Consider the following 27,500-nt stretch of genomic DNA (forward strand, 5'->3'; position numbering starts at 1 on the left):
TATATTGGTTGCCATTGTGCTGCTTACTGCAGCCGATTGCAAGCTCCTGATAATACGATTAGCAATATTTGGATATTATATTGCTTATTAGGGCGTTTCCTCATGACTTAATGAAGAAATCCTAAGGAGAGCCATTTTAGGATTGAAAGTTATCTGTTACACACATCTATAAAATATATTTAAGTCTCAAGGCAGATTACACACTACATGCAATGAGCGAAGATACTGTAATATACCTTCCTTGTTCATCAGGTGTTTGGCAAAGTAAGCACACCTGAGGATCGCTTTTTGATCATACCATCCTGCAAGTGTTTGCCATTGGGCTATGATGCTGGTTGTCGCAACATGGGAAGGTTTCTGTAATAGCCAATAGCGCCCTGAAATCAAGAGTCAAGTGTATCATTTCAGGAGCGAACGTCAGGCTTGATCCACTTGCAGTTGGTTCGTGAAATGTACTACTGACATGACCAGGCCCAATCGTGTCCAATGCAGTCGAATGACAGATCGGCGAAAGGGTTTATGGGAAATATAGTCACAACTGCTCCTAACAATGCGGTGAATAGTAAAGCCGAACTACATATCCCAAAATACAACATTTGTTATCGTAGTCCGTGAGGGAGGAAGAGGAGAGAATCACGTCTGCAGACTTCAGGCTACGCTGTTGGAAAAATGGTAAGAGCGTAAACCATAACCAATTCTTTAAAAAAATGAACGACGCAGTTTTCATGACATCTGTATTAGTGTACGAACTATAAGGCGAACTTAGTGTATCAGTGACGCACACCGAGTGGATTGCTAACGGGAACATATGTTAACAAATGAAGATAGTGGCTAGGGACTAAGCTAGCAAACAAGCCACTTTAGCTAATTAAATATTGCATCAGTAAAAATAGAAAATAATGAATAGATTGTCATTTGTATCGCCCTATTGTCTTTTCACCACCGTCATAGTGTTGTCCAGCGGTTGTCATATGATTGTTAAGTTGGAGATTAACTTTGGTTGCGTTGTGGTACTGGTATGCTGGTCCCTACACCCTCCGCCCCCATCCCCATCTCCTCTGGACCTCTGGGGTTGTGAAAAGGGACAGTGCAAGTGAGATTAGGTCCTCCTGGCTAGTTTTATTGGCCTAGTCAGATGACAACCCGCATGCCTCTCTGTTTACATCACCACAAATGTCACCATGGTTAATGTTGCGAGATATAAAACGCCCACTATCCTTTCCCCCTGATTATCTCATCTAATCATCGAGACTCTGTACAAGGAAATATACTTTGAACTTGATCTAGTTGTACACTTGTGAGAAGAGCATATTCGGTGCTGTCAAACTATACTGCAAAGTTTTAGATTTAGATTCTCTCGTTTGGAAGCTGTATACTTTACATTATTGAAAAGCCTATACTGTACTTCTCTGCTGTGGCGTGATTTGACTGGGCACTAAATCAGTTACAGTATCCATCCTATTCCATAACAAAACCCAGGTTTGTAGTTTCATTAATCCAAAATGTCATTTTATAAGCAATTAGGCCTACCATGCTCTTGTAAACTGAAAGATAATTGGTTTGGTTCGAATTTGCTACAGCCACAAGGCAACAAAAATGTTTCACATCCTTTTATAAAGTTCAAAGTGAAGTTCCAAGTCATAAAGTTAGTTCTACTGTGCCATTATATTAGAGCGTGGCTTGGCTCTAATCTAGCTGGCATAGCCCATATATCTTTTCCCCTTCCTCTATTTTCCTGTCAGAAAGAGTGCGCTGCCTGCTATTAAACAAGAGTGGCCGATTCATCCAAAATTAAAGCATATTTACCAACTGAAAAATGGTACCTATAACTGTGGAATTGCCTGGAACCTGGATCGTCTTTATTTTTTTGTATTTTACCCAGACTGTTACTGCCACATATCAGACTCTTCATTTGCTTGCACTAAAAGCCCATCTTGTTTTTGTCGTGTTGGAATTAGTTTCCAATTCTGCTGTTAGTGTGTTGGCCACTGTCATGGCCCCTCTCTCTAACCCTGACATCTTTTTCCCCTGACATCTCATTCCTTTCCTATCCCCGTTTCTGCTTCTTGCTCACACTATCTTGGTCTGTCTCTATCTCCCTCTCCCTCTGTCTTTCCCCCCCCCCCCCCCCCCCCCCCCCCCCCCCATTTTTACAGCTCCTCTTCTACCAACCCCAGTGTCCAGACCTATATGTGTCGGCCTGCTGCTAACGTGCGAGCGTCTTCCTGTATTGAGGTGAATGAGCAGTACCGCTAGAAAGCTTACTCGCTTCATCGATCACCAGATACCCAGGAAGGAACACCACAGTCCCCTACACCACTCCCCCGGTGCAACGGTGAGATCTTGACATGAATCACTGCAAAGTTGCTTTGTTGATGACATTTGTTTATGTAGTACAGTGAGTATTGAAGAAGAGACAGAACTTATTTAGTTCTATTCCCAGCCTCATACATTTTCATTGGCTCTGGATTGCCTATGGTTGTCTGGTCAAAAGGAAAGGACACTTTTTGCTGATCATTTTGGGTCTAAGGTGGGGATGCACAGATTCCCCTTTTTCTTAGACAAAGTAAAAATACTTATATTTGGGTACTCACTGATACCGAGAACCAATATGAGTACTTAATTATACCGTTACAATTTAGAGAGCCAGTGATCCCAATGTTTCAGCAGGAAGTCGAACACTAAGATATAAAAAAAATAGTTTCTGACTGGTGTTTTATCGCCATGGTTACGGTCCACGGCAACTTAGTGCTACTTTTTAGTAGTACATGAGCACGGTATCAAGTCAGAGTACTGGTAACGGTATCCGTGCATCCCTAGTCAAAGTGACTATTGCAGCCAACACATTTTGAAACGGGTCCAGCATTGTGTTAGAAGGCAGCAGCCGTTATCCCTGAAAACAGGTTGCAATGTATCCTTTGGGGCAATTAGCTCCCTGTAAATGTACATCATCTGGTGTGCTTGTTTTTGCCACTGACAGGCTCAGATTATATTCTAATATTCTGGAAAGTATCCCTACAGAGAACACAGCTTGTTGCCTTACCTTTATCTTGCCCACGGTCGGTTGTAATTCTGTTCAACCAAGTCTCGCTCATTGAGAATTCAGGGTTGTGTTTATGTTGGCTTTGGTGTCAGAAGTTCCTTTTGATAATCAGGTCATATTTCAGTTTCCTACTTTCATGTTTGTTTAATTATGAGTGGCTGCAGTAAACTGACCTTCAGCCCTGTCTGTTCTCTCCATCAGACCTCAAGTGTTTCACCACCCTTTCACGGTCTTATCACACGGTTCATCCAACGGTCTTCCCTTCCCTTCCAGCCCTCTGTCCTCCGGCAAATCAGAGCAGGATGGAGGCCTCTTTTGGCCCCACCTTCTCAACTGTGGCCGCAGGTGCTAAAGGTAGCACACACAGGAGAACCCCCTCCTCCTCTAGTACCCTGACCTACTCCCCCCGCGACGACGACGACATGGTACACACACACACACACACACACACACACACACACACACACACACACACACACACACACACCTGTAATACAACTTTAGATCCAATCATAATTATGCCTCTGCACTGCCTCATCTCCGCCAGCCTCCCATCGGGACGCCCCGCAGGTCAGACTCGGCCATCTCCATCCGTTCTCTGCACTCTGAGTCCAACATGTCCCTGCGGTCCACCTTTTCCCTGCATGAAGAGGAGGAGGACACGGTACCGTATTAGTAATAGTAGTGATCATTATAACGTCATCATGTATAACATTAGTGTTGTTCCTTGTTGTTGGCACGCGCACGTCAACGCGACGATGGCGCTGAGGAGCACACAGCACATCAATAGATTGTACACATGAGTGAAGAACTGGGGTACACCATGTTGTCTGTGCGTGTTTGTGCGCAGGAGCCCCAGGTGTTTGCGGAGCAGCCGTCGGTGAAGCTGTGCTGCCAGCTCTGTTGTAACGTCTTCAAAGACCCAGTCATCACCACGTGTGGGGTGAGTCATCTCCTCCCCTCTCTCGTCACGTCCTCCTCCTCCTCTCTTGTCACCTCCTCCCCCCTCTCATCTCCTCCTCCCCTCTCTCTACTCCTTTTTTCCCCTCACCCATTTCCTTCACATCTCACTCCTCCCCTGTCACAGTGCCTTTTCTCCTCTTCCCTCCCTTCCCTGACCGGCTCTGCCTTTTCTCTCGTCTCTTCCCCACCCTTGTCTGATTCACTGTTGCCTATCTCTACTAGCCTCCTCTCTCTGTTCTTTGTTATATTGAGTTGCCCATGACTGCTTCCTGGGGCTTTGTCTTCTGCTGGCTGTAGGGTTAAACTGTCTTTCTATTTCTTCATTATTTTCTTCTAAAGATCTAGGCCAAAGACGTGTTTGTTTTTGGGTCAACAACATATGTTTCCATTGCTGTGGTCCTTTTTCGGAGAGGTCAATGTGTCCCTTTCTACTCCACAGCACACTTTCTGCAGAAGATGCGCCTTGAGTTCAGGTGAGGGTCTGTCCAGGGGGTGGAACTAACGGTTAAACAAGTTTCTCTGAGGGGAAAACACACAGCACGCAAATACATCAGGAATCATTCCTCACCCTCTAGTGACCACCGTCTCATACACTGTAGTGATTAGCTAGCACCATATTATTGAGCTCCTCGTCAAATATGAGCACGGGTTTCAAGTCCAACAGTGGAAATAAATAGCAGTTTACCGCATCCCTACAAAATACAATGCACGAAAAATACACAAGACAACAGCGTTATACAGATGATTAATGATGTTGTCGGGCACCGTCCGGGAGACGACATCCATGCCCTACTAGACTCAAACTCTGTTCACTGCTTGTAATGAAGTAATAATGCAATGCATGAGTCCAACCTAAGCATACACAAAAGCTCAGACGAACCCTGGGAAATGTGCCTTCCACTCCAGATAAATGTCCGGTGGACACGGCCAAGCTGACCGTGGTGGTCAACAACATCGCTGTGGCCGAGCAGATCGGCGAGCTCTTTATCCACTGCAAGTACGGCTGCCGAGCCACGCCGGCCAGCGCCACCGCTGGGGGAGGGGCTGGGGGAGGGGCTGCGGCGGTGGCGGGCTCTGGGGTCGCAGCGCCCGGGGCCGCCACCGTGGCCGTCCCCACCATCACCACCGTGGCGGGAAAACCGGGCGCGTATGAGGTGGACCCCCTCGGCTGCCCCTTCACCATCAAGCTCACCGTACGCATGTAAGGACCTTGGGGCAGGGTAGAGCAGAGATGCTTCAGAAGGGTAGAGTAGAGTAGAGTAGGGTGTACTTGAGTTGTGTAGAGTAGCGTAGGTGGTAGTAGAGTATTGTCGGGTAAGGAAGAGTAACCTCTTCATCAACTTTCGTAGGGCTTGCAAACTTGAGTTGCAGCGTGCGCCCAAAACGAATGCAGGGAACGTCATCTACGCAAGGGCTCGGTATCGCCAGTGATTTCCCAGAATGATTGGATTCCGATACACGTCAACGTTTCCTTCCGCCAATTCATTCTCAACCATGGCTGAGATAACCACCATTGTGAGTCTTTCATTGTTGTGGAAGTACCAGAGACATTGGAGAACCCAACGCCGTCGTTTATGGGTTCTTAATATCATCCGGAGGCGCATACAGCTTTTGGCCGTGATATTATTTATTATACTATTGTATAGATATTAGATAGATATATTGAGCTTCAGGAGTTTGCAATCTGCAAAAATAAATTTCTCCTCCGTTTTGCGATTTAATCTGGACTTCAGGGAGTGGACGCTGATAGACTGTCATTCATCCATTCACGCTGCCTGCTTGGCTGTCGATAGACACACGTTCTATGTGGCCACTTCACGCATCGACGGGAAAGGCATCGTAAAAAGATTGATCGCAGGATTTTCTTTATCGGAACATTGTGCTTCTGGAAGATCGATTTTAATCAGAAAAATCGATTATTTGAACCCAGCCCTCATCTACGCAGAACACTCTTTCAGTAGGTGTGCATTACAGAAATGCGGAAAAACTTTTAGTGAAACCGGTATGTATGAGGCGCTACCCATACCGGCTCATTAATGACATCTAATCAGAAACGCATAATATAGGAGAAGCGCTCCGACAATTATTTTTCAGGGCTTGATGAAGAATGTTTACATGGGAACAATGGGTTGTACGACTACAGTAATAAAGTTGTGTTCAAACAAACATGCCGATAACATTCTGCTCACTCCTGCAGGGAGCACGAGGTGAGCTGTGACTACCGGCCGGTGCGTTGCCCTAACAACCCATCTTGCCCCCCGCTGCTCACCAAACACCTGGAAGCCCACCTCAAGGAGTGTGAACACATCAAGTGTCCTCACTCCAAATATGGGTACACACACACACACACACACTCACACTCACACTCACACACACACACAGTGCCCACTAGTTGTTTTACATTGATGAGAATCCCTTTAAGTGTAACTATTACACGACACCAAAACAATATGGCAAACGATTACAGTATTTTCGATAATAAAAGTACGGCTTGTTTCCCGTTTTTTTACAAAACAAAACTGTCACTGCGGCTTATAGGTCCATTTCGCAAACACAAAGATAAAAATTCTTCTCCGTTTTCAGTGATTTGCATTTGGTGATTAAACATGGAGTTCCTAATGCCGTCACGATGTAAAGCCCATATGCTCATTGACATTAGAGGTTTGCGGGTAAAAGATAACCTTGTAAAGAAATAAACATTGGCTTCACTTCATTACAGACTAAAAAACAAGACTGTCTATTGCTGTTTTCCTCAATGTGCTCTTCATGAACATCTCCTCCCCGCTCCAGCTGCACGTTCATCGGGAACCAGGACACCTACGAGACTCACCTGGAGGTGTGCAAGTTTGAGGGCCTCAAGGAGTTCCTGCAGCAAACCGATGACAGGTGTTACCTCCCTTCTTAACAGCCTACACACGGACAAACACGCATACGTGCTGGGCCTTTGCATGAATACATCCAAAATCGGCAAAGGTTTTATTTTATTATGCCGAATGTAGCAAGGGGTAAAATAAATAAGGCTCTTATAAAAATCTCTGATATGACTAATAGATTAGATTTTGTATTCACTTATTGCCAAGATATGATTTAATTGTGCTCTTCATGGCAGCGGCAAAAAATATTCTGGGATAATACCAGGAATTTTCTTTAATTCCAGTTCTGGTTCACCCTATGACCTTTGTGACCTTTGGCCTCCTGGTTAGGTTCCATGAGATGCAGCTAACGCTCTCCCAGAAGGACCAGGACATCGCCTTCCTGCGCTCCATGCTGGGCAAACTCTCTGAGAAACTGGACCAGCTGGAGAAGAACCTGGAGCTCAAGTTTGGTGAGCTAGACCGACCTGTTCCTAACATCCGACACCAACGCGCCACACACACACACATGCACACATGCACACATGCAAACACACACATGCATGCACACAGACACAACCATACATATAAAGTCACACACCGTACTTACTTATCCATAGATCTTATCGCAGCCCTAAGGTTAAAGGTTAGCCCATGTGTTGTTAGGGCTGGCTGTTTGATCGAATTTCGATCTCGATTTCGATTTTAGCATCAGACGATCACAAAACTAATATAATCGAGTTTTCGATTTATTAATTTTTTTAGTAAATGTTTTTTAGAAAGTGCTGGAGACATTTCGGTACATTATTTTCTTTTTGACCATTTTGTGTATTTTTTTAAGACGAAGTTTCAAGTTCTCAGTTACAAAGCGTATTTGGGAGAGATTTTTGAAACTCAAAAATAATCGTTTGAATAATCGTGATTTCAAACTTGACCAAAATAATCGTGATGATGATTTCTTCATAATCGAGCAGCCCTATGTGGCGTGTTTGTGTGTGTGCGCGCTGTACGTTGTAATGTACTTATATTGTGTTTTGTAGACGTGCTAGATGAGAACCAGAGTAAGCTGAGCGAGGACTTGATGGAGTTCCGTAGAGATGCCTCCATGCTTAACGTAAGTCAAACGGAAGGAGATATGTCTTGCTGCTTCTCTTATCCAACCCTTGTCCTCCCTCTCTTTTAAGTTTTTTTCATTTACATTCCTTAAAACTACATTTAGGAGGGTTAGCTTCTTTCATTAAACTTTGAGGAAAATGGACGTTTTCCAGTAGCCTACTAATTCACAAGACAGAGAAGAGTTAGAACTCAGAATAGATGGCTAAACAACTAGATTAAACACAGGTAGTGATACAAATAATTAGAAGTGCAAATTATTGCTATGAGGTTGTTCAAGAAGAGCTAGAGATCCAACCGAAAAAGACTTAAGCTATAATTGTATCATTACAATTATTAATTTTATTATTACGATTATTGAGACTATTCAGGGATAATACTTGTCTTTATATGTGCATGTGTTTTGACGTTCAATAAAACAATAGGAACCCTGGATTGGCACAGCAAGGATCAGGGAATCGTGCCTCCTCCACATGATGGAATAATTTGTGTGGATTACATGCATGACGTCTGCGGTCTCTCTTCTTTTCCCTTCCTCTGTCATGTCACTCCACTGCAGGACGAGTTGTCCCACATCAACGCCAGGCTCAACATGGGCATCCTGGGCTGTGAGTAGTTCTCCGCTTCTCCTTCACTGCTCCTCCTCCCATTGGGCTGGACACATTTGTTGCCAGATGGTTTTGGAGGTTTTTTTCTTCTTTTTTTGGCAGATCTATATCCCTGCCTCACACCTCTTCCTACATTACTTTCTTTCTATCGTTCGTTCAGCTGTCTCTTCCTCTGTCCGTCTGCTGTCTTTCTTTCTCCGTCTGTGTTCAGTCTCTTTCTCTCTTATTTTCCCTACTTCACCCTTTCTTCCTGCTTTACTGTTTACCTTTGTCTCCTCCTTTTTAATCTCATAAACATAGAAACAAATATTTTGGCTCCTTTTTTAAAACTGGCTTCAGGTGGACGGATCAAGTGTTCTTGATTCAATATAAAAAATCGGTTGGGGAACAAACCCAAGAAAATGTGTTTGAATAATTTGCACGCGTACAAACGTTCTTCCCCCCTGCCCTTCCTGTGCCTAGCCTACGACCCCCAGCAGATCTTCAAGTGCAAGGGGACCTTTGTGGGCCACCAGGGGCCCGTGTGGTGCCTCTGTGTCTACTCCACCGGAGACCTGCTCTTCTCCGGCTCCTCAGACAAGACCATCAAGGTGACACAAACTACTCACTCTACCCCCTGCACTACTCCAAACACACAACATCTGGCGAACTTTTGAGGAGCATGTATATATGGGGCCCGGATGTCAATCTCACTTCCTGTGTGTGTGTCTTTCTCTCTCTGGCAGGTGTGGGATACCTGCACTACATACAAGTGTCAGAAGACCTTAGAAGGTCACGACGGCATTGTCTTGGCGCTGTGCATCCAGGGGTAAGAACACACGCACACACACGCATCTTTGTGTTAGTGTTATCTGGACCAGCCCCAGGGGCCACATGCCCCTGGGGTTAATCTGTGCGTAAGAACAGCTAACAAAACACACACACTTGCCCCCAAGGTGGAGATAATGCTTTGTAAACCCTCTGTTTCCATAGGAACCGGTTGTACAGTGGCTCTGCGGACTGCACCATCATAGTGAGTAGCATCATGCTACCTGTTTGACTAAATACAGAATCCTGGCTGTTCTGTGGTCCCCGTTGGTACACCTAATGCTATTCTGTGTGTGTTTGTCCCTTCTGCATAGGTGTGGGACATCCAGACTCTGCAGAAGGTGAACACGATCCGGGCCCACGACAATCCTGTGTGCACGTTAGTCTCCTCCCACAACATGCTGTTCAGTGGCTCCCTCAAGGCCATCAAGGTACACAGACAGTCGAACACACACACACACACACACACACACACACACACACACACACACACACACACACACACACACACACACACACACACACACACACACACACACACACACACACACACACACACAGCGGTTGAATTCAGCAGGCTGTAGCAGCTAGGCACAAAACAGCCCGCTCTTTATGTTCATATAAATAATGCTAATTGAAAACTGACTTGGTACCACCTATAAATAGGAGTCTGTCATTTGAAGGGAGTGAGGCTAGTTTCTGTTTGTTTTAAAGAATAAAAGAGTGTTGAGAAGCCTGTGTAGAACTGGCTGTAGCCATTTCTGGCAAAAGTACTATTCAATATTCGCTGAGAAGTATTCGAAAATCGGTCAATCAAGAACCCCCCACGCACGCACACACGCACCTCGTATACATGCACACACAATGACACAGGGAGAGGCTTTTATGATTTGTATGAAATCAATCTGTTTATTTTAACAACTGCGCCTTCGACATTCAACATCAAAATTATTTCAACGTGGGCTTAGGCAGATAGGCCTACATACGCCAGGTCGCTATTTATTTTACTGACCACAGCCTGCATGACGGTGAACTAGACACATCTTTAACATTTGGAAACTATGGCCAAAAAAATAACATCACACGTTGTGACTTTTTACAATTTATTTGCTACCTGCATTCGGAGTGTTGATCAGCAGAGAAATAGTCCGCCAAAGACGTTGACGTCGCTTAGCAACCGAGGACGCTGGGGTTGATAAGTTACCGGACTAAAAAAATCCACTTTCCTGCGTTCATTATTCTTAGCAACGGTGATTTATCAAAAGAAAAAAATCACCACCGGAAGTTGTGAAGGCCCATGCAAGTGAACGGAGGAGCGTTCAACAGCATTGAGAAGAGCCGTGTTGTAAATAACGTCAGTCACATTCATTATTCGATTTTCTACGTGACTCCGACTATTCGACTGTTCGACAATCGTTGCCCATCCCTACTGGCGATCTCAGAACTTAGATGCATGGACTTAAATCTTTTCCACATTGCTCGCGACCCCTCTCTCCCTCTCTCCTTCAGATCCACTTGTAGTCATCTGTGTGTGTGTGTGTGTGTGTGTGTGTGTGTGTGTGTGTGTGTGTGTGTGTGTGTGTGTGTGTGTGTGTGTGTGTGTGTGTGTGTGTGTGTGTGTGTGGTTAGCCACACACTGGTTTTCACAGGAGACATTCTGTCATTTTGGACCATATCCATCTCCCCTATTTTTATAGGGATTATAAACTGCTAGACTGTACTGCTAGAACTCTGTAATTTGTTCTTCTTATTTTACCGTCTTTCTCTCTTGGATCCGTGAGAGACTAGACCAAAAGTGCTGCTTTTGGTACTAGTAGCAAGGAAATACTTATGCCACCATCTGAACAGTGTGGAAACAGCAGTTCACTCTTTTCTGCATATTTGGTCCAATAGCCAATCACTTCGGTCATAAATAGATTGCTTCAGTTCAAAAATGTATTTCAGTTCATACTAAGCATAGCAAATATTGATATTTGATGCAAAGCAAAATATGCTCGAAATGTCTTAAACATGTCATCCATCCCAAACTTTCTAAGTCCTCAACATGTAGAAACGACCGAACTGTACCACGGATGGTTGATCAACGATAGAACCTCTCCACCAAAACCACAATAACTGGTTCAGAAAAGACGTACATACTCTGTGTTTTAGCAGAGACTGGTATCCACAGCAACTATGTGTTTTTGTTTGAGGATACATGTAATTTCAGAACAGGTGGGGGCTTTAGGAGTCTTGCTTTAGGACATAGGGGTTTGATCCCAGCATCTTTCCAACCACAATCAATATTAAGCTTTTGAGGCATTTGTATCGGGATTCAATTTTGTGTGTGTGTGTGTGTGTGTGTGTGTGTGTGTGTGTGTGTGTGTGTGTGTGTGTGTGTGTGTGTGTGTGTGTGTGTGTGTGTGTGTGTGTGTGTGTGTGTGTGTGTGTGTGTGTGTGTCTTTGTAGGTGTGGGACATCGTGGGCACAGAGCTGAAGCTGAAGAAAGAGCTGACTGGTCTCAACCACTGGGTCCGAGCACTGGTGGCTTCTCAGAACCACCTGTACAGCGGCTCCTATCAGACCATCAAGGTAGCCAGCCCATCTTTGGTCTGTTTGTGTGTTTGTGGACCCTTTGGGTTTGTTCCTTGATTCAAATATGTCCCTTGCTCTCTCGTTGTCTGTCTCCCCCTCCCTTCCTTTCTGCCTCTTTCAATTTTTCTCTTTCACCTCTCTAAATCCTTCTTTCTTTCTATATCTCTCACTATATCACTCTCTCTGTATCTCTTTCTATGGCTATCTTTCTCGCTATGTCACTCTCTCTGTATCTCTTTCTATGGCTCTCTTTCTCGCTATGTCACTCTCTCTGTATCTGTCTCTCTCTCTTTCTCGCTATGTCACTCTCTCTGTATCTCTCTCACTATATCACTTGGTGTATCTCTCTCTCTCTCTGTCTCTCTCTCTGGCTCTCTCTCTGTCTGTCGCTCCCTCAGATCTGGGACATTCGCTCCCTGGATTGTGTCCATGTGCTCCAGACCAGCGGGGGCAGTGTGTACTCCATCGCTGTCACCAACCACCACATCGTCTGCGGCACCTACGAGAACCTCATCCATGTACGACTCTCTCTCTCTCCCTCTCTCTCTCTCTCTCTCTGTCTCTGTCTCTGTCTCTGTCTCGCTCTCGCTCTCGCTCTCATATATATATATATTAGAGCTGTCAAGCGATTAAAATATTTAATCGTGATTAATCGCATTAATGTCATAGTTAACTCACGATTAATCGCAATTAATCGCAAATTATTTTTCTATGCTAAATATCCCTTGATTTTTTTTGTCCCATAATTCTTCTCATTTTAATTCTCTTATCAACATGGTGAATTGCATCGGCTTGCCTTGTGCAAATGATTTTTTATTGATAACAACATTGGCATATACTGATCAAAACAGGACGATACAAAAAAAGAGCCTATAGTGCAATTAAACGACTGCTTTGAACAAATGTCATTTGAACATAGCAGTCAGGCTACTGCTTCTTTGTTTTGAGCCAAATTTTTTATTTTTTTATTTTGTTAAATAAAATAATTGCGTTAATCGCGCGATAAAAAAATTAACGCCGTTAAATTTGGTTTGCGTTAACGCCGTTAATAACGCGTTTAACTGACAGCTCTAATATATATCACTCGAACCGACACTATCCACTACTCAATACAATTCAAAGGGCTTAGCATAAGAAACCTACCCTGACATTGCTACAGCACATATAATTAAAATAACCACTCAATAAAATGTGAAGGATCAAAATTGCAATGCATAACTTGATTGTGATTGAAGGGTAATCCTCACTCTCTCTGGATCTCCGTCTCTATTGGTGTGTGTCCTTCCCTCCCAGGTGTGGGACATAGACACTAAGGAGCAGGTGCGTACCCTGACGGGTCACGTGGGGACTGTGTACGCCCTGGCGGTCATCTCCACGCCGGACCAGACCAAGGTGTTCAGCGCCTCCTACGACCGCTCGCTGCGGGTGAGTCATCGTGTGTGTGTGTGTGTGTGTGTGTGTGTGTTGTAAGACTGAAAATATAATGCTGAAATAATAGGACACGGTTGTGTAACATACCAAAATGGTGCTGTTATTGCTTGTGATCATTTGGTAAAACTGAGCTACTGATCCAAAGTCACTTCTTACGTAAGGGTCATACAAGAAAGAGTCGAAGGGCGACGGGGGTCTTTCTTTGCTCCACAGCTGATCATTGCCTTGAATGGATTCTATTTTTGGTGTAGTATTGGGGGAGATGTTTTGTTCTCTACTGCGTTACCATAGCTGGCCCCCATCCCCAATGTGATGCTGGGCCGAGTTCTGGTGGACTTGGTTTACTGTGCTGTGTGCATACTTGTTGTTCTAAAAACACTGCGTGTGTGTGTTAGGTGTGGAGCATGGACAACATGATCTGCACCCAGACCCTGCTGAGGCACCAGGGCAGTGTGACGGCACTGGCCGTCTCTAGGGGGCGCCTGTTCTCGGGGGCGGTGGACAGCACCGTGAAGGTGGGTTCTCCCCCCGCTTTCTCTTCGTTATCCCATGTGGAGGGCCTTTCTCCGTCTGCTTCCTTTTTTTTATGCCTTCAACTGGAACTCCCACATTTCCCCTAATGCGCAACTTATCTTTTAAGCCTGTCGAGTGAGTATGAGTTGTATTGATAAGGTGCTCTCTCTCTCTCTCTCCCTCTCGCCAGGTGTGGACTTGTTAGAACGTCACGTGTCCTCCCACTCTCTTCCCCCCCCCCCCCCCCCCCCCCCCCCCCATACTTCCCCACGCCGCCTGCGGACTCTGGTGGCGGACAGGACCGGTCGATGCAGCTCTTTGATCAAAGTGTTTTATTAATGCAAACCAAACTTTTACACTCCCCGTTGGACCTGTCAAGTTCAAGCGCTCCTGGACTTCTCGGCTCCCTGCACTCGACGGAGGAAGATGATGGCTGGCGAGGTTGATGATGATGATGATGAAGAGGGGGAGAAGAGCCGCCTTATGCTTGCACCAATCACCAGGCTGCGGGGAGCCATGCCGCCTTCTGAGTGGACATCAATGCTGCTCCTACTCGTAATGGAACGCAGATGAGATTACCCTTATATTTTTTGTGTATTGTTTTATGATTTTCGCACAATGTTTGGGAGCTTGTGGTCATAAAAAAAACAAAAAAACTGCCACTGACTAAACTCTACTGATGCCTGAACTGTATGAAGAGAAAACAACCCACCGTGCCAGTTTCAGTGATGAGAACCTCAACGGCGACTCGACTTCGGAGAAAACCCCACACACCCTGTCGGTGTGTGGTGGAAACGTCAAGGCGGTTTACGTACACAATGTTGTGTCGGGTCGCCGCATCCAACCCGAATCTCCAAACGCTCCGTAGCGCAGAGTTACTTCACGCCACTTTCAAAGGAGTGGTTCTCGCGAATGTTGATGAGAAGCGTTGTGTGTTGGTGTCAGCAGTCGGCTCGGGTGATTTTAAGAGATGACGCAACTCCAAAAGTCTCCAAGGGCTTCGAAGGCCCATCTTTAGAGCATTCCCCATTAACCCCTCAACTTGTTTTGAACTGCTTTTGGGGCGGTGAGGTCACAGGTCAGGAAGGGGAACCGAGTATTTCAGAATGCTACTTGCTCCCTGCATGATTGTTTTTGCGGAGCCAGATCTAAATCGATACAGACTTCAGTTGGCTCGTGGAAAGCGGAAGAACAAAAGCCAGTATGGACTCCTATATCTATTCTCACAGACTTCCATTCAGGACTTTACCTGTTGGTCTCTTGTGAAAATGAACGCCTTCTAGAATGTTAAGCTAAGGGATCTCTCGTATAACGGGGCAAACGGGCCTCCTAGGTTAACAGACTTTTGTAATAGTGCCATGATTTAAAGCTTGTTCCACGCCATTTAAAAATGAAATGGTTGTATAGTTAAGAATGACATTGGTGGTGACACCATCAATATGTGCCCGGAAGAGCGGATGTCGTAGGAGAAGGAGTGGCCTGGGTGTGTGTGTGTGTGTGTGTGTGTGTGTGTGTGTCGTTCTCTCTGTGTTTGTCTTTCTCTGTTGTGTATGAGTGTGCGCCAGTGTGTTAATTTTTGAGTGCCATATTCACCGATGAAGTCTGAAAAGAAAATGGCGACCAGTTCTTCTCTCCAAATCCTCTTCCTATGTCACCTCCCGGACACATGCAACCCCACTGTGTGGAAGAAGGTCTGACTGTTCACCTCAGACTAAAGTCTCAGTGACTGAACACGCAGTGCGAGGAGATGCGGTCGCTGTTATACTTAAAACGACCATGTGGGTGGTGGAAAAAGACTGGAGGAGACTTAGGGGCGATAAAAGCGAGGTTGTCTGTGTTTATTGGGTATTGGAGCCCTAAAGTTAACATTAAGGGGATGTGGCTATCATGGATCTCACTGTCCGGGCTGAAATTAAATTTTTGTTCCGACACCAAATTATCTTGCTTTGCCCCGTCACCAGGTTTAATATGTGTAAAACGAGTTCAGTCAGAACCTCTTGTCAGTAGTGATGTCTCAACTGACGGGGACTCGACTGTTACCTATTCAATGCATTTAAACCACCAGAATATATATGAATATCGAGTATTCAATTTATTTGGTAAAACAAACGTCGTTGACAATAGGCTTCCTATTAAATTGACCAAAGACAAATAACCCGGTTTCAATGTAATTCTATGTAAAGTGTCACATCATTAACTGCTATGAGGTTAACAGGTCCATCAACTTGGCACAATCACGTGGTTATGTTAAAATGTTTTTTTTTTTAGCAATTTCAACGGTTTTATTTTCTTAAGTATATATACTCGATACAGTTATGTAAGGGGGGGGAGGAGATGTCACACACTGATCACGCCGTCATTCATTACTTTCATTGCACACATGTAAGCCTGATTTGATCAACGATCAATAAATCTGTTGTACACTACACAAGCCTTTTGACTCTTTTTAAAGAAAAGTATTGCTTATGAAACTGAACTAAACATATGATAGCATTACGCATTTTATATTGAAGGTACAAGAGGCCAACCAGTAAAGCAATAGATTTATATCGTTTTTGTGTGAATATGCACATGCTTCAGATGATGGCCGTTCTCTTGTTTTTGTGTTTCTGTCAAGATACTAAGTGGATGCATTATAAACTTTTTTTATATATCGTATACATTATGTTTGTGTGTATTATACGTAAAGATATATCGAAATAGATTTATGAAGGCGAAAGCTGTTTTTGTAGAGAACATTTATTTATTCAGAGCAGATGTCCATGAAATGCAGTCACTGCAAGCACACGACTGTCCATAATAGATTATACACACACTCACTCACAGACACACATTCAGACATCATACAAAGTAGCATCTCATTCTCTTATACACACATACAGACACACACACATGCAAACACTTTCTCACACTGTCACTGCAGAGCATAGAAGATACCAATCGGGTATCAGTTTGGAATGCGGACAAGCAAACTATAAACCGCTGGGGGTGGAAGTAAAGACTGAGCTTTGTTCGACAACGCATTGACCATTTGTATTGGGTACGTTTTTTTAAAATCTATAATTCCTTTTTTTCCTGCTTGGACTCGAACCCGTTCCCATAAACATACTTTGAAAAAATTGTTAGAAGAGCCACATGGCGTGTGAAGAGGTATTTAAACAAAAGAAAATTATAGATATTTTTTTTACCATAAATAAAGAACACATTCACACACACACAATGATGAGAGATGATACATTTTGTGTAAGATATGTGAGAGAGATAGCCTGACCTTCAACCTGGCTCAACTACAATTCCCATATCTGAGTGAACAGCAACTTTCATAGAACAGGGGGAGTTATGTAAGGAACAGTCTCCATTTTCACCACATGGATGATTGGCGGTGGTGATTGAGATTTGTCGATGATTTAGTGTCAAGGACCTGGTTAAAAGCCACAAAACACAAATTGTTTAATTCTGATTGTTTCCAATTTATGACCCATTGGATTTCACAAGATGATATAAACCAGAAAGAGAATTAGTATCATTCAGAGTTGTTATAGGACCTTGTGTGTGTGTGTGTGTGTGTGTGTGTGTGTGTGTGTGTGTGTGTGTGTGTGTGTGTGTGTGTGTGTGTGTGTGTGTGGGCGAGGTGGAGTTGTGTTGGATTAGATCAATTGATATTGGAAGATTTTGAAATCCACGTTTATTCCGGGACGTTCACTAGCATAGCTGAACACTGAACGCAACAGACCAGCTTGACGGAAACAAAACCTCAACATAAGATTGACAACCTAAATACATTTTTGCAAACCCCTTCAGCAGACGTACCCCTCTGAGGTCATAACACAAAAAAGACAACAAGGCAAGGCACATGTTTGAAAGAAAAATAATATTGCACAAACAAATTTATAACGATCAAAGATAGAGATATAATTGTATTTTATACCAGTGCCACACCTAGACACATGTAAAATAAAAAAAGAAGCTTTCCCTGGAAATGGACATTTATTCCAAAATGGCGTCTCACAATAACGTCATCACCTCACACCACTATCAAAGCATAAAGAAGCCGGACTGCTTCTACACAAAAGAAAAGACGCCTTCAGGTTTAACACATACATCATTAAATACTTCACTTCTTTTTGTCGTCGTAAATATCCATTTATATATATAATCTCTTTATAATAATCATTTAAATACCACAATTATTCTCTGGATTCATTTTGAATATCGACAGAACTGTAAAAAAACAAACAAAATTAAAACACATAGATTTTTTTTTTCTTTTCATATGGCGAGAAGAGGCGGGAAACGTTGCACGGCAACTCATGCACGTTTTTGATTGGTTGTTAGGAGCTTTGCTCTGAGTAAATTCTAACTGTCTCAACTGCCTATGGGACCCTTCTCTTTCCTCGCTGCACCAGTCAGGCAGCCATGCATGCTGTATTGCGACCAAGCCGTCACAATGGTATTAGTGATGATGATGGTGGTAATGGTGATCATGGTGCGGTGGTGTCGACAGCGATTGTCTTGGCAATGCGTGGTGTATCTGTGGGGAGGTGATTAGGGAGAGTGTGTCGTTGAAAGGTAGAGGAGTGGAGAGGGCAGAGACAGAGAGAGGGAGATTTAAAGAGTGAGAGAGACATGAGTCATGAGGGAGAGGGAGGTACGTCAGAATCAAGTGTAAGTTAGCTGGATCCAATAGCATCCCTACATCTCCTACCTGAAGTCTCTACTGGCATAGCTATCAACTTGCTTCTCATCAGGACATTTTAAGGACTTCCTTTGAGCCTTCCATCTCAACCGATGAAATCAAAACACTTAATCTACGTCTTAGCCCTCCATCAAACCTTCACATGCTTGTCACCACCTGAAGCATCTAAATATTTACCATCTATTCGATTTGCTGACACTTTATCAAACGCGACTTACAGGGAGGTTTTTACACATATGGAGCAACTATGGGTTAGGGTTTCTTGGTCAAGGATGCCTACATGGCTGGGTATATGGGATTTCGAACCTAGAATCGATGGTCTATCAGTCATCATCCCTCAACACGAGACTACGACCTTCGATCCTTGATTCCCTAAGGGTTGTGTTTGAAATAGAATGCTAGATGTTTCCCCCGGCTTTGTACTTGTCACCTTGTTGAAATTCTCCCCTCCTGGTAGCTTTGCCACTCAACCACATTGTGCAGGCTCCTCTGTGTGTGGGTGTGCGCGTGTGTGTAGTGCCAGGTCACTAACAACCAAGGTCTTTGTGCTTCTTCTAGGTGTGTGCATGTGTGTGCCTTTGTCTGTGGGTGTGTATGTGTGTGCAAATGTAAAGATTGATTCGCTGAACGATGACAATGCTTTGAATGTTGCTGCCGGTGTTTTCTAGAGAATGGATTAGCATGAGTCGTGCACGCTCACACACACACACACACACACACACACACACACACACACACACACACACACACACACACACACACACACACACACACACACACACACACACACGAACACACACACACACACACACACACACACACACACACACACGCACACACACGCACATCCAGACTAATCACATACAAACAAACACATACACAAACAAACAGGCAAACCTTATATCACACATGCGTATTGACTCATATATTCACACGCACACATACATTATAAGCCTTTAGGAGCGAAATGGTCTTATTTTGGTCACGGTTAAAAAAAAGTTTCCACCAAGTCATTACATCATCACAACACCAGAGGGCACCATTCCACACAGAATCAACACATCAAACCAAAGAGCTAGAGGTTCCCATTATTGTTCTGTATATTATATATATTTATATATTACTGTGCTAATGCAGGACTTTTTCAGTAGATATAAACTCTCCATGCTTACAATTTACACATACCATACTATGATTTAATACACCATTGTTTTTTAATTTTTAATATCTTTTTCAGTCTTTAGTTGTCTCTTGTTTTCGTCTCCGTCGTTGCAGTAGTACTAGCAGTATTACGGGTGGACGAGGGGTTTCAAAACAATCTCTGATTTTTATCAGCGAACTCATGAATTTCATACCACTTTTTTGCTGTTTCGCAGTCTCCTGGTCCTCTTTGCTGAGACACATTCACTTTCACATGTGTTCTCTCTTTCTCTCTTTCTTGTTCTCTCTCTCTCTCTCTCTCTCTCTCTCTCTCTCTCTCTCTCTCTCTCTCTCTCTCTCTCGCCCTTTCCATTAAATCCATATGCATCTCTTTGTCAGTGTGTCCGTCTCTCCTCGACCAGAGCTCTCTCTCTCTGACGCCAAAGGTGGACAGGGCAGTCCGTCAAGTTCTGGATCACATCAACCCCGACAGTGCATCATCTCTATCACCGTCATAATCATCATCATCATCATCATCGTCCGTATGGAAAGCCGCAGTAGAAAAAGGCCGGAGCTGTGCAGAGGAGTGTGAAGGGAGAAGGGAGAAGAGCTTTCCCACATTCCAATAGGAGAGATGCCAAAAGTCTGGCCATCCAGAGAAGGGCAGGAGCAGGAATGACTTAGATTACAACGAAGATAGAGAGAGAGAGAGAGAGAGAGAGAGAGAGAGAGAGAGAGAGAGAGAGAGAGAGAGAGAGAGAGAGAGAGAGAGAGAGAGAGAGAGAGAGAGAGAGAGACAGAGATTAGGAGCATAAGAGAAAGAGCAAGTGACATAGCGGAAGAGAGAGAGAGAGCTTTATTGTGTCTCCCTTTTATAAGCTCCTGATGCGCCGTTGCCATGGAGATACGATGGTTGCCAAGGAGTTACGTTGGTTGCCATTGAGATGCGGTGGTTGCCATGGATATGCGGCGAATGCGGCGGCAGTTTCCGTGGTGTTGCGGCTGTTACTCCAGCATGGCGTCCAGCTGGTCGGCCAAGTCATCGAACATGCTGCCGATGTCATCCAGGATGCTGACTGTCTTCTTCTGCTCCACCACAGAGCTGAGACACACACACACACACATACACACACACACACACACACACACACACACACACACACACACACACACACACACACACACACACACACACACACACACACACACACACACACACTGACACACACACACACACACACACACACACACACACACACAGAAAACAAAATTAGTACATTTGACATGCCATGAAGGAATTCCAAAGCAAACAAATCTGAGCTGTGTGCGTGTATGTGTTGGTGTGTGTGTATGTGAGAGTGAGTTTGTGTGCGTGTGTGTGTGTGTGTGTAGCCCTATCGGCGCAGGACCTGCATGTAGTCCACAATATGATGCGTAAAGTGTAATTTAATGAATGTGGTTTTCCCTGACCTTTACTGTCTGAGTACTGTATTTCTGTCGTTCTTGAGGGTGTAGTACCCTCAAGAGTCATGTGCACACGCGTTTGTGTATGCTTATTAATGTTTGTGTGTGCGTAAGCACATGCAAATTCATGTGTGTACGTGTGTATATGCGTGTGTGTGTGTGTATGTTAGCATGCGCGCGTGTGTGTGTGTGTCCCGGAGGTCCTCACTTGTTCTCCTGCCTCAGGATCTTCTCCTCCACCGCCTGCAGCGCGGCCGCCAGCGAGGCGCTCGTCTCCTCCAGCTTCTGGTGCACCAGGGAGTCCACGCCGAAGTCTGGGGGGCACGCCCCGTGGCCCACCGCGTTCTGTACCGCTCCTCCCCCTCCTCCTCCCCCTCCCCCTCCCCCTCCCCCTCCTCCCCCACCACCTCCCCCTCCCCCCATCCCGCTGTCCACGGACACGCCCCCGATGGAGGAGCGGGGGGGTTTGACGGGGGCCGGGGTGGGGCTGGGCGTGGCGGGCGTGACCGGGGTGGTGGGGGTCCCCGGGGTGAGGGGGGTGAGGGGGGTGTGGGGGCTCTGGGCCGTGGGGCTGGAGGAGCCGGGGGGGCCGCCGGGGGGGGAGGGGGAGGAGATGAGGGACGGCGGGGAGGAGCCCGGCGCGTGGCGTCCCGGAGCCGAGTGCTGCCGGACGGGGGCGGTGGTGATGGCGGCGGCGGCGGGGGGTCCGGGGGTGGTCATGGAGTGGACCAGCTTGGAGGGTTTGGGGGCGGTCGGCGGGGGCGCCGGCTTGGGGGACACCGGGGGCGGGATCTTCCTCCCTTCTCCTGGGAGGATTAGGGGAGGGGGGGGGAGAGGGTAATCATGAGTAATGTTTACAGCGCCGTATAGTACATCCTAGTATAGTAGTACACTTCGATTGGACCTAACCCCCTCGCCCCCAGAGACACATTTGATTGAACCCACAGAACATCTTTTCGCCCGTCCTTCATCAAGTCATCGTCATGACTCACACGTAATGAAACCACAATAAGGCACTCCCACACGAGCGTTACCTGGGCTTCCAGGCGTCCCGGGACCCGGCAGGGGGATCCTCTGCGTGGGTGCCGTCGCCTGCCTCTTGATCTGGGCCATCGCCGGCTTGGGAGACACCGGGGGCTTGGGCTTCCTCGCCAGCGCCCCGTCGGCGGCGCCCTTGTCCAGGCTCTCTCGGCGGGGCACGGCGGAGGCCTGGGCCAGCAGCTGGTTCTGGGGCGGCGCCGCCGCCGCCGTCGGCTGCTCCGTGACGGCCGCGGCCTCCGACGAGGCCGGGCGCCGCCGGATGGTGCCCGTCCCGTTCTGGTACGGCAGAGCGTCGTTAGCTTGAGCGTCGTTAGCGCGAGCGTCGTTGGCGTGAGCGTCGTTGGCCTGGGGGTTGTTAGCCTGGGGGACGTGAGCCGGCGCGGTGGCGGGCCCTCCGTTGGACCGGGCCAGGTCGGCGGTGAAGCCCTCGGGCTCCTTGTCGCGGCTCTTGGGCCGGCGCTTGACGGTGGACGACTCCTGCAGGGTGAAGCGGGAGCCGTTGGGGTCGCCGGCGGGCCTGGAGCCGCGCGGCCGGCGCTTCATGGTGGCCGTGGCGTCCACCCGGGACAGGTCCTCCTGGGTGTAGACGCTGTCGCCGTGGAGACCGCCCACGCCGTCGGAGCGGACGCCGCCGTCGTCCCCCTGCAGACAAACACAAAATAAACACTAACGGAAAAATTGATATATTCATGGCACGGGGTGAATTTTTGCACAGAGAAATACAAACAACGTAACAACATTGATATGCAGCCCACGGTAGACTTTAGCACACGTATGCAGAATGGGTACACAGGTAACGTTAGCAGTACGGTAAGGTGGGATCAGACAAAAGATGGATAAGATATGATAGCTAGATAGATAGATAATCAGCAAGCTACCTTTTAGCGTCAATATACAGTAGTTACATAGAAAAGCATACATATAAGCATTTAGATATATTGATAGAGAATGATAGATCTATATATATGTATATATATATATATATATCAGTGGTGGGGTCGGCTCAGCTCAGGAGGTAGAGCAGTTGTCTTGTAACCGAATGGTTGCTGCTCCTCAGCTAGTGGTTGATGTGTCCCTGAGCAAGATACTTGTCTGATAAATGTCTGCTAAATGCCCTTGTACAATTGTAAATTGTAGCGGTGGGCTGTCAGGGCCGGAAAGGCCTTCTCTGCTGGCCTATCAGAACATAATGACTTATGTTTTAATATAGTTTTTTCCATGAATATGTATTAAATTATCTCCAATTGTCTGTTATCTTCATTTCATTGCCTGTTCTCTTGGTTGCGCTGCTTCCACTAGTGTATGTTTATGTTAGAGCTTTTATCCAATCATATTTCAGCCATCATGTTTCAGCCATCATGTTTGCCAGGGTCAAAGAAATCTGCCTTGACGCCTTCAGAATCGATAGGGCTGGCGTCTGTAGCTTAAAGTAAGTGGCAATGACGCTGTCGCTTTAACCAATCAGATTTCGAGTTGGCGACACCGAGGCCATCTAGCAGGCGTTCAGTGACGTTGGCATTTTCACGTCCTTTGATTGGATGGCCGGAGAGGTACTAGTCAGAGCCAGCAAAGCATCGATAGCTACCGGCACAAACTAAAATAAAGCGAATAATAAATAAATAAATAAAGCGATTCCCTGAAGCGAATTAAAACTTACTCCAGAAACACGACTGGACAGACTCGCCTTTCAGCATTAGCCTCCATGGCGATAGAAAGGGACTTATTGTTTGAACTGAAACGCACAGATAAACTGTACAACAGAGTAATCAAACTCTTCTTGAGGAGAGAAAGGAGGATGGACTTTGCGTACAAATAGTCAGTAGTTTTGGTGAGTAATGCATTTTATTTAAACGTTTTGATATTTTTGTCATTTAATTAGGTTAATATTGATGTTTCTGCGAGAGATGATGTATGTATGGCAGCTGTGGCTACAGTGAAAATAGCCTTTTTGAATCGTCCTAATTGGGTTTCTTGCTTTAGCAATGGCTTTCTTTCTTGCTACATGAGATACCTGTCTGTGATGCAACGCCCTGTTATAGGTGTGAAATGCACGGCCCGCCACTGATATATATATATATATATATATATATATATATAGAGAGAGAGAGAGAGAGAGAGAGAGAGAGAGAGAGAGAGAGAGAGAGGAGAGAAAAGAAAACATGTGAAAAGAGAACCAGCGTGTCTCAACAAAGAGGACAGGAAGAGAGAGAGCGAGGAATAGAGGCATACGGATAGATAGCTGGAGAGAGAAGGCAACAGAGACAGAGAGTCATATAGCAAGCGAGCCTGAGAGCGAGAGAGAGCGATAGGGAGAGACAGCAAGCCATACAGAGTGAGAGAGAGTGAGAGAACGAGAGAGAGAGACAGAGAGAGAGAGTGAGAGAGAGAGAGAGAGAGAGAGAGAGAGAGAGAGAGAGTGAGAGAGAGAGAACTAGAGTCATATAGATAGATAGCTACCTGTCCCTCTCCCTCTCCTCGTCCTGGACGGCGGACGGTGATGTCCGTCTCTTCCGCGAAGGGGATGTTCTCCGCCGAGCTGCCCCCGCCGGAGCCTGGCTGGGGGGAGGCGCTGCCCACGATGGAGCCGGGCCGGGGGGACGAGGGCAGGGGCGGCGAGGAGGTGGTGGAAGAGGAGGAGGGGGAAGCGGCGGTGGCGATGGCGGCAGAGGGCGAGGGCTGAGCGACGGGCTGCGTGACACGGGGGCAGTCGTTGTGATGCTCCGGGGCGGCGGTGTGAGCGGGCTTGCGGCTGGGGGCGGGGGCGAGGGAGAGGACCATGGGCTGGTCCCGCCGGGCGGCCGCCACCAGCTCGCTGACCGGCCCGCTGATGGTTCGCCGGCGGTTCACCACCTCGCCGTCCAGCCCGATGGCGTCCCGCATCTTGCCGCCCGGCGCCACCTGGTCAGGGAGACGAGGAAGGCCTCGGATTAGAGCGAGGGCGGCCAGAACAACCATGTAACACCTACGTATTTAAGATAACGATGTCCGACGCTTTTTTTGTCAGTTTTGTCATTTTCTACGCCGGGGGGCCTCCAGGGTACTCAGACAAAAAGGTGAGCCGAACAGGGCACAAGAATAGCGAGCAAAGCGTTTGGTTCACATTGGCTACAATAACAATAAGGATGTCCCCAGGTGCCTGCAAGCATTCGCTGCGGTCCGGAACCTTGTAATGTTATCATGGTCGTTTAGCAGATGCTTCTATCTAAGCTATCTTACAGTGGATTTTTCAGATACGTGTCGTTAAAGGAAAACAAAACACCCTGACCATGCAAAAGGAACGCAAACCTGAATGACAAAATAGGTTGGTTGTCATTATGACCAAAACTACCCAAGAGATCCTCAGACGAATACATTTTAAGGTAGTTTCTGTATTGAAATGCATTTGAAAACATATCTAGCAGAAATGTGCATTTTATTTGGGGCGACCTGGAATTGTATTTATTTGTTTAATTTGCTTCCGCCAATTTTTTTTACATTTTATTTAACAAAACAATTATGATAAATGAATATCGCTTCAAAGGTTAAAGCATGAATACCTTAATAAAGTAAAAGGCAGATGAAAAGATTAAAAACGTCACGGTTAGGCTGCAAATATTAGTGCTTTTATTAATCCAATAATAATAATGCTTTTATTTATTAATCCACCTAGCATCCCTATGTGTACAACTTTCACCGGGATGTCTCCAGACAGGACCTCACCTGGAGGAAGTTCCTCTGCAGCGCCATGCCCTTGGCCCCGCCCCCTATGGAGGACATCTCCAGCATGGCGGCGATGCTCCGCACGCTTCCCATGCTGTTGGTTTCCACGGAGACGCCCAGGTCGCTGGCGCGGCGCTGCTGAAGGTACGGCACGTCCAGCAGGCCACCTGCGCTGCTGTGGGTGGGCGGGGCCTCCGTCAGGTTGGAGTTGGAGGTGGAGATGGCCGAGCTGGAGCGCTTGGGCGGCGGAGGGGGCGGCCCCTTCTTCTTCTGCCGCAGGGCGAAGGACTGCGATTGGCTGCGGTTGACGTTCTTCTCCTGGTTGCGCACCGAGTGGCTGCGGCTCACCCGGTGGGTCACCGTGGCGTATTTCCCCCCACCGACGCCGCCGCCTCCACCCCCACCACCACCACCACCACAACCACCGCTAGTTCCCCCTGCGCCCTGAAACCCGGGCGTTTCCAATCCTCCTCCACCTCCTCCTCCTCCTCCTCCTCCTCCTCCCCCTCCCCCAGCCCTCTCGTCACACTCTCCGTCCGAGGCGGCGTAGCGGTTGAGGCTGTGGGCGCGTTTCTTCTGCAGGGCGCTGGGCTCTCCGGCCCCCCCGTCGTCGCCCTGCTCCGCCTCCGGGGGGAGGCAGAGGAGCGGGACGGGCACCTGGCTCTGGGGGAGCTCCGACCGGGCCTCCGGCGGCTGGGCGTGGTGGGCGTTGGCCTGGGGCTGGGCGTTGGGCACGCCGCGGCTCGTGGGAGACTGGGGCCGGTGGGCCCGCGGCGACAGGGGCCCCTGGATGAGCTGGGGCCCCGGCTTGGCCTTGGGGCCCTGCGGGGAGGCGGAGGTGCTCTGGACGGAGGAGGAGGTGGAGGAGGAGGAGGAGGAGGAGGTGCGGGTCTTGGTGGGGGTGTGCGGGGGGGTGTAGGGGGGCGCGGGCTGGGAGTGGGCGTGGGAGTGGCCGTGCGAGTGGCGGGGCTTCCCCTGCGACGACACGCTGCCACGCGGGGCGGCCGAGGAGGACGAGGAGCTGGTGGAGGTGGTGCTGCTCTGCTGCCTCATGGTCCGTGCCTCCTTCTTTGGAGGTCCTCCAGCAACTCCTCCTCCTCCTCCTCCTCCTCCTCCTCCCCCTCCTCCTCCCCCTCCTCCTCCCCCCCCTCCTCCTCCCCCTCCTTGGGGCACCTCGTCGTGCTCCTTGCTGAGGGTGCGGCTGCGCTGGGTCTTGACCTCGGGCCCTGGCTGGATAAGGGCGCTCTGCAGCTCGGTGCTCAGCTCGCTGTCCTGGAAGGTGGTCATCCTGGGAGACATGACCTCTGGAGAAGGTTGAAAATAAAGACATGGACACAACATGATCATCATTTAATCATTATAAAAATGATAAATATCCAACATAAATATATATATCCAAATAACCAAAAATAAAAACGGATTAACCAAATAGGTAAAAATGTAATGCGAATATTAACATTTCCAAAACAAGTGTCAGTATGTAATAATTTAACAAGCACAACGTGATATGTTTTACAGATTGAACGGTAGCAATCTGTTGCCATGACCTCACCATC

General features: G+C 47.0%; 2 protein-coding genes across 3 annotated transcripts in view; one reads left to right on the forward strand and one right to left on the reverse strand.

The window, feature by feature from the left end:
- Positions 1-582: 582 nt before the first annotated feature.
- traf7 (TNF receptor-associated factor 7) lies at positions 583-14,142 on the forward strand. 2 transcript variants are annotated; one of them, XM_056579678.1, is made up of 21 exons: positions 583-672; positions 2,157-2,335; positions 3,245-3,468; positions 3,591-3,707; positions 3,894-3,986; positions 4,446-4,479; positions 4,913-5,207; positions 6,204-6,338; positions 6,797-6,892; positions 7,210-7,331; positions 7,899-7,972; positions 8,531-8,579; positions 9,042-9,169; positions 9,305-9,387; positions 9,552-9,591; positions 9,701-9,817; positions 11,835-11,957; positions 12,359-12,478; positions 13,254-13,385; positions 13,787-13,906; positions 14,095-14,142. In XM_056579678.1, the coding sequence occupies exons 3-21, from the start codon at positions 3,346-3,348 to the stop codon at positions 14,107-14,109; spliced, it is 2,016 nt and encodes a 671-aa protein (XP_056435653.1). In that variant the 5' UTR covers positions 583-672; positions 2,157-2,335; positions 3,245-3,345; the 3' UTR covers positions 14,110-14,142. The 2 variants fall into 2 exon arrangements, with proteins under 2 accessions (XP_056435653.1, XP_056435645.1); XM_056579670.1 differs by having other exon boundaries at positions 3,317-3,468.
- Positions 14,143-16,638: 2,496 nt separating this feature from the next.
- The window catches only part of caskin1 (CASK interacting protein 1), an 80,250-nt gene continuing 69,388 nt past the window's right edge, over positions 16,639-27,500 (reverse strand). The window contains exons 19-26 of the mRNA XM_056609000.1: positions 27,497-27,500; positions 27,114-27,248; positions 25,945-27,032; positions 24,703-25,143; positions 22,209-22,887; positions 21,612-22,007; positions 21,413-21,557; positions 16,639-20,842 (exon numbers count right to left, since the gene is read on the reverse strand). The exon at positions 27,497-27,500 is cut by the window's right edge and continues 140 nt beyond it. Of these exons, the coding sequence (XP_056464975.1) occupies positions 20,746-20,842; positions 21,413-21,557; positions 21,612-22,007; positions 22,209-22,887; positions 24,703-25,143; positions 25,945-27,032; positions 27,114-27,248; positions 27,497-27,500 (2,985 nt within the window). The 3' untranslated portion in view covers positions 16,639-20,745. The remainder of the gene's footprint in view (positions 20,843-21,412; positions 21,558-21,611; positions 22,008-22,208; positions 22,888-24,702; positions 25,144-25,944; positions 27,033-27,113; positions 27,249-27,496) is intronic.

Source organism: Gadus chalcogrammus, chromosome 2, assembly GCF_026213295.1.
Source record: "Gadus chalcogrammus isolate NIFS_2021 chromosome 2, NIFS_Gcha_1.0, whole genome shotgun sequence".
In the NCBI taxonomy this organism is placed as follows: domain Eukaryota; kingdom Metazoa; phylum Chordata; class Actinopteri; order Gadiformes; family Gadidae; genus Gadus; species Gadus chalcogrammus.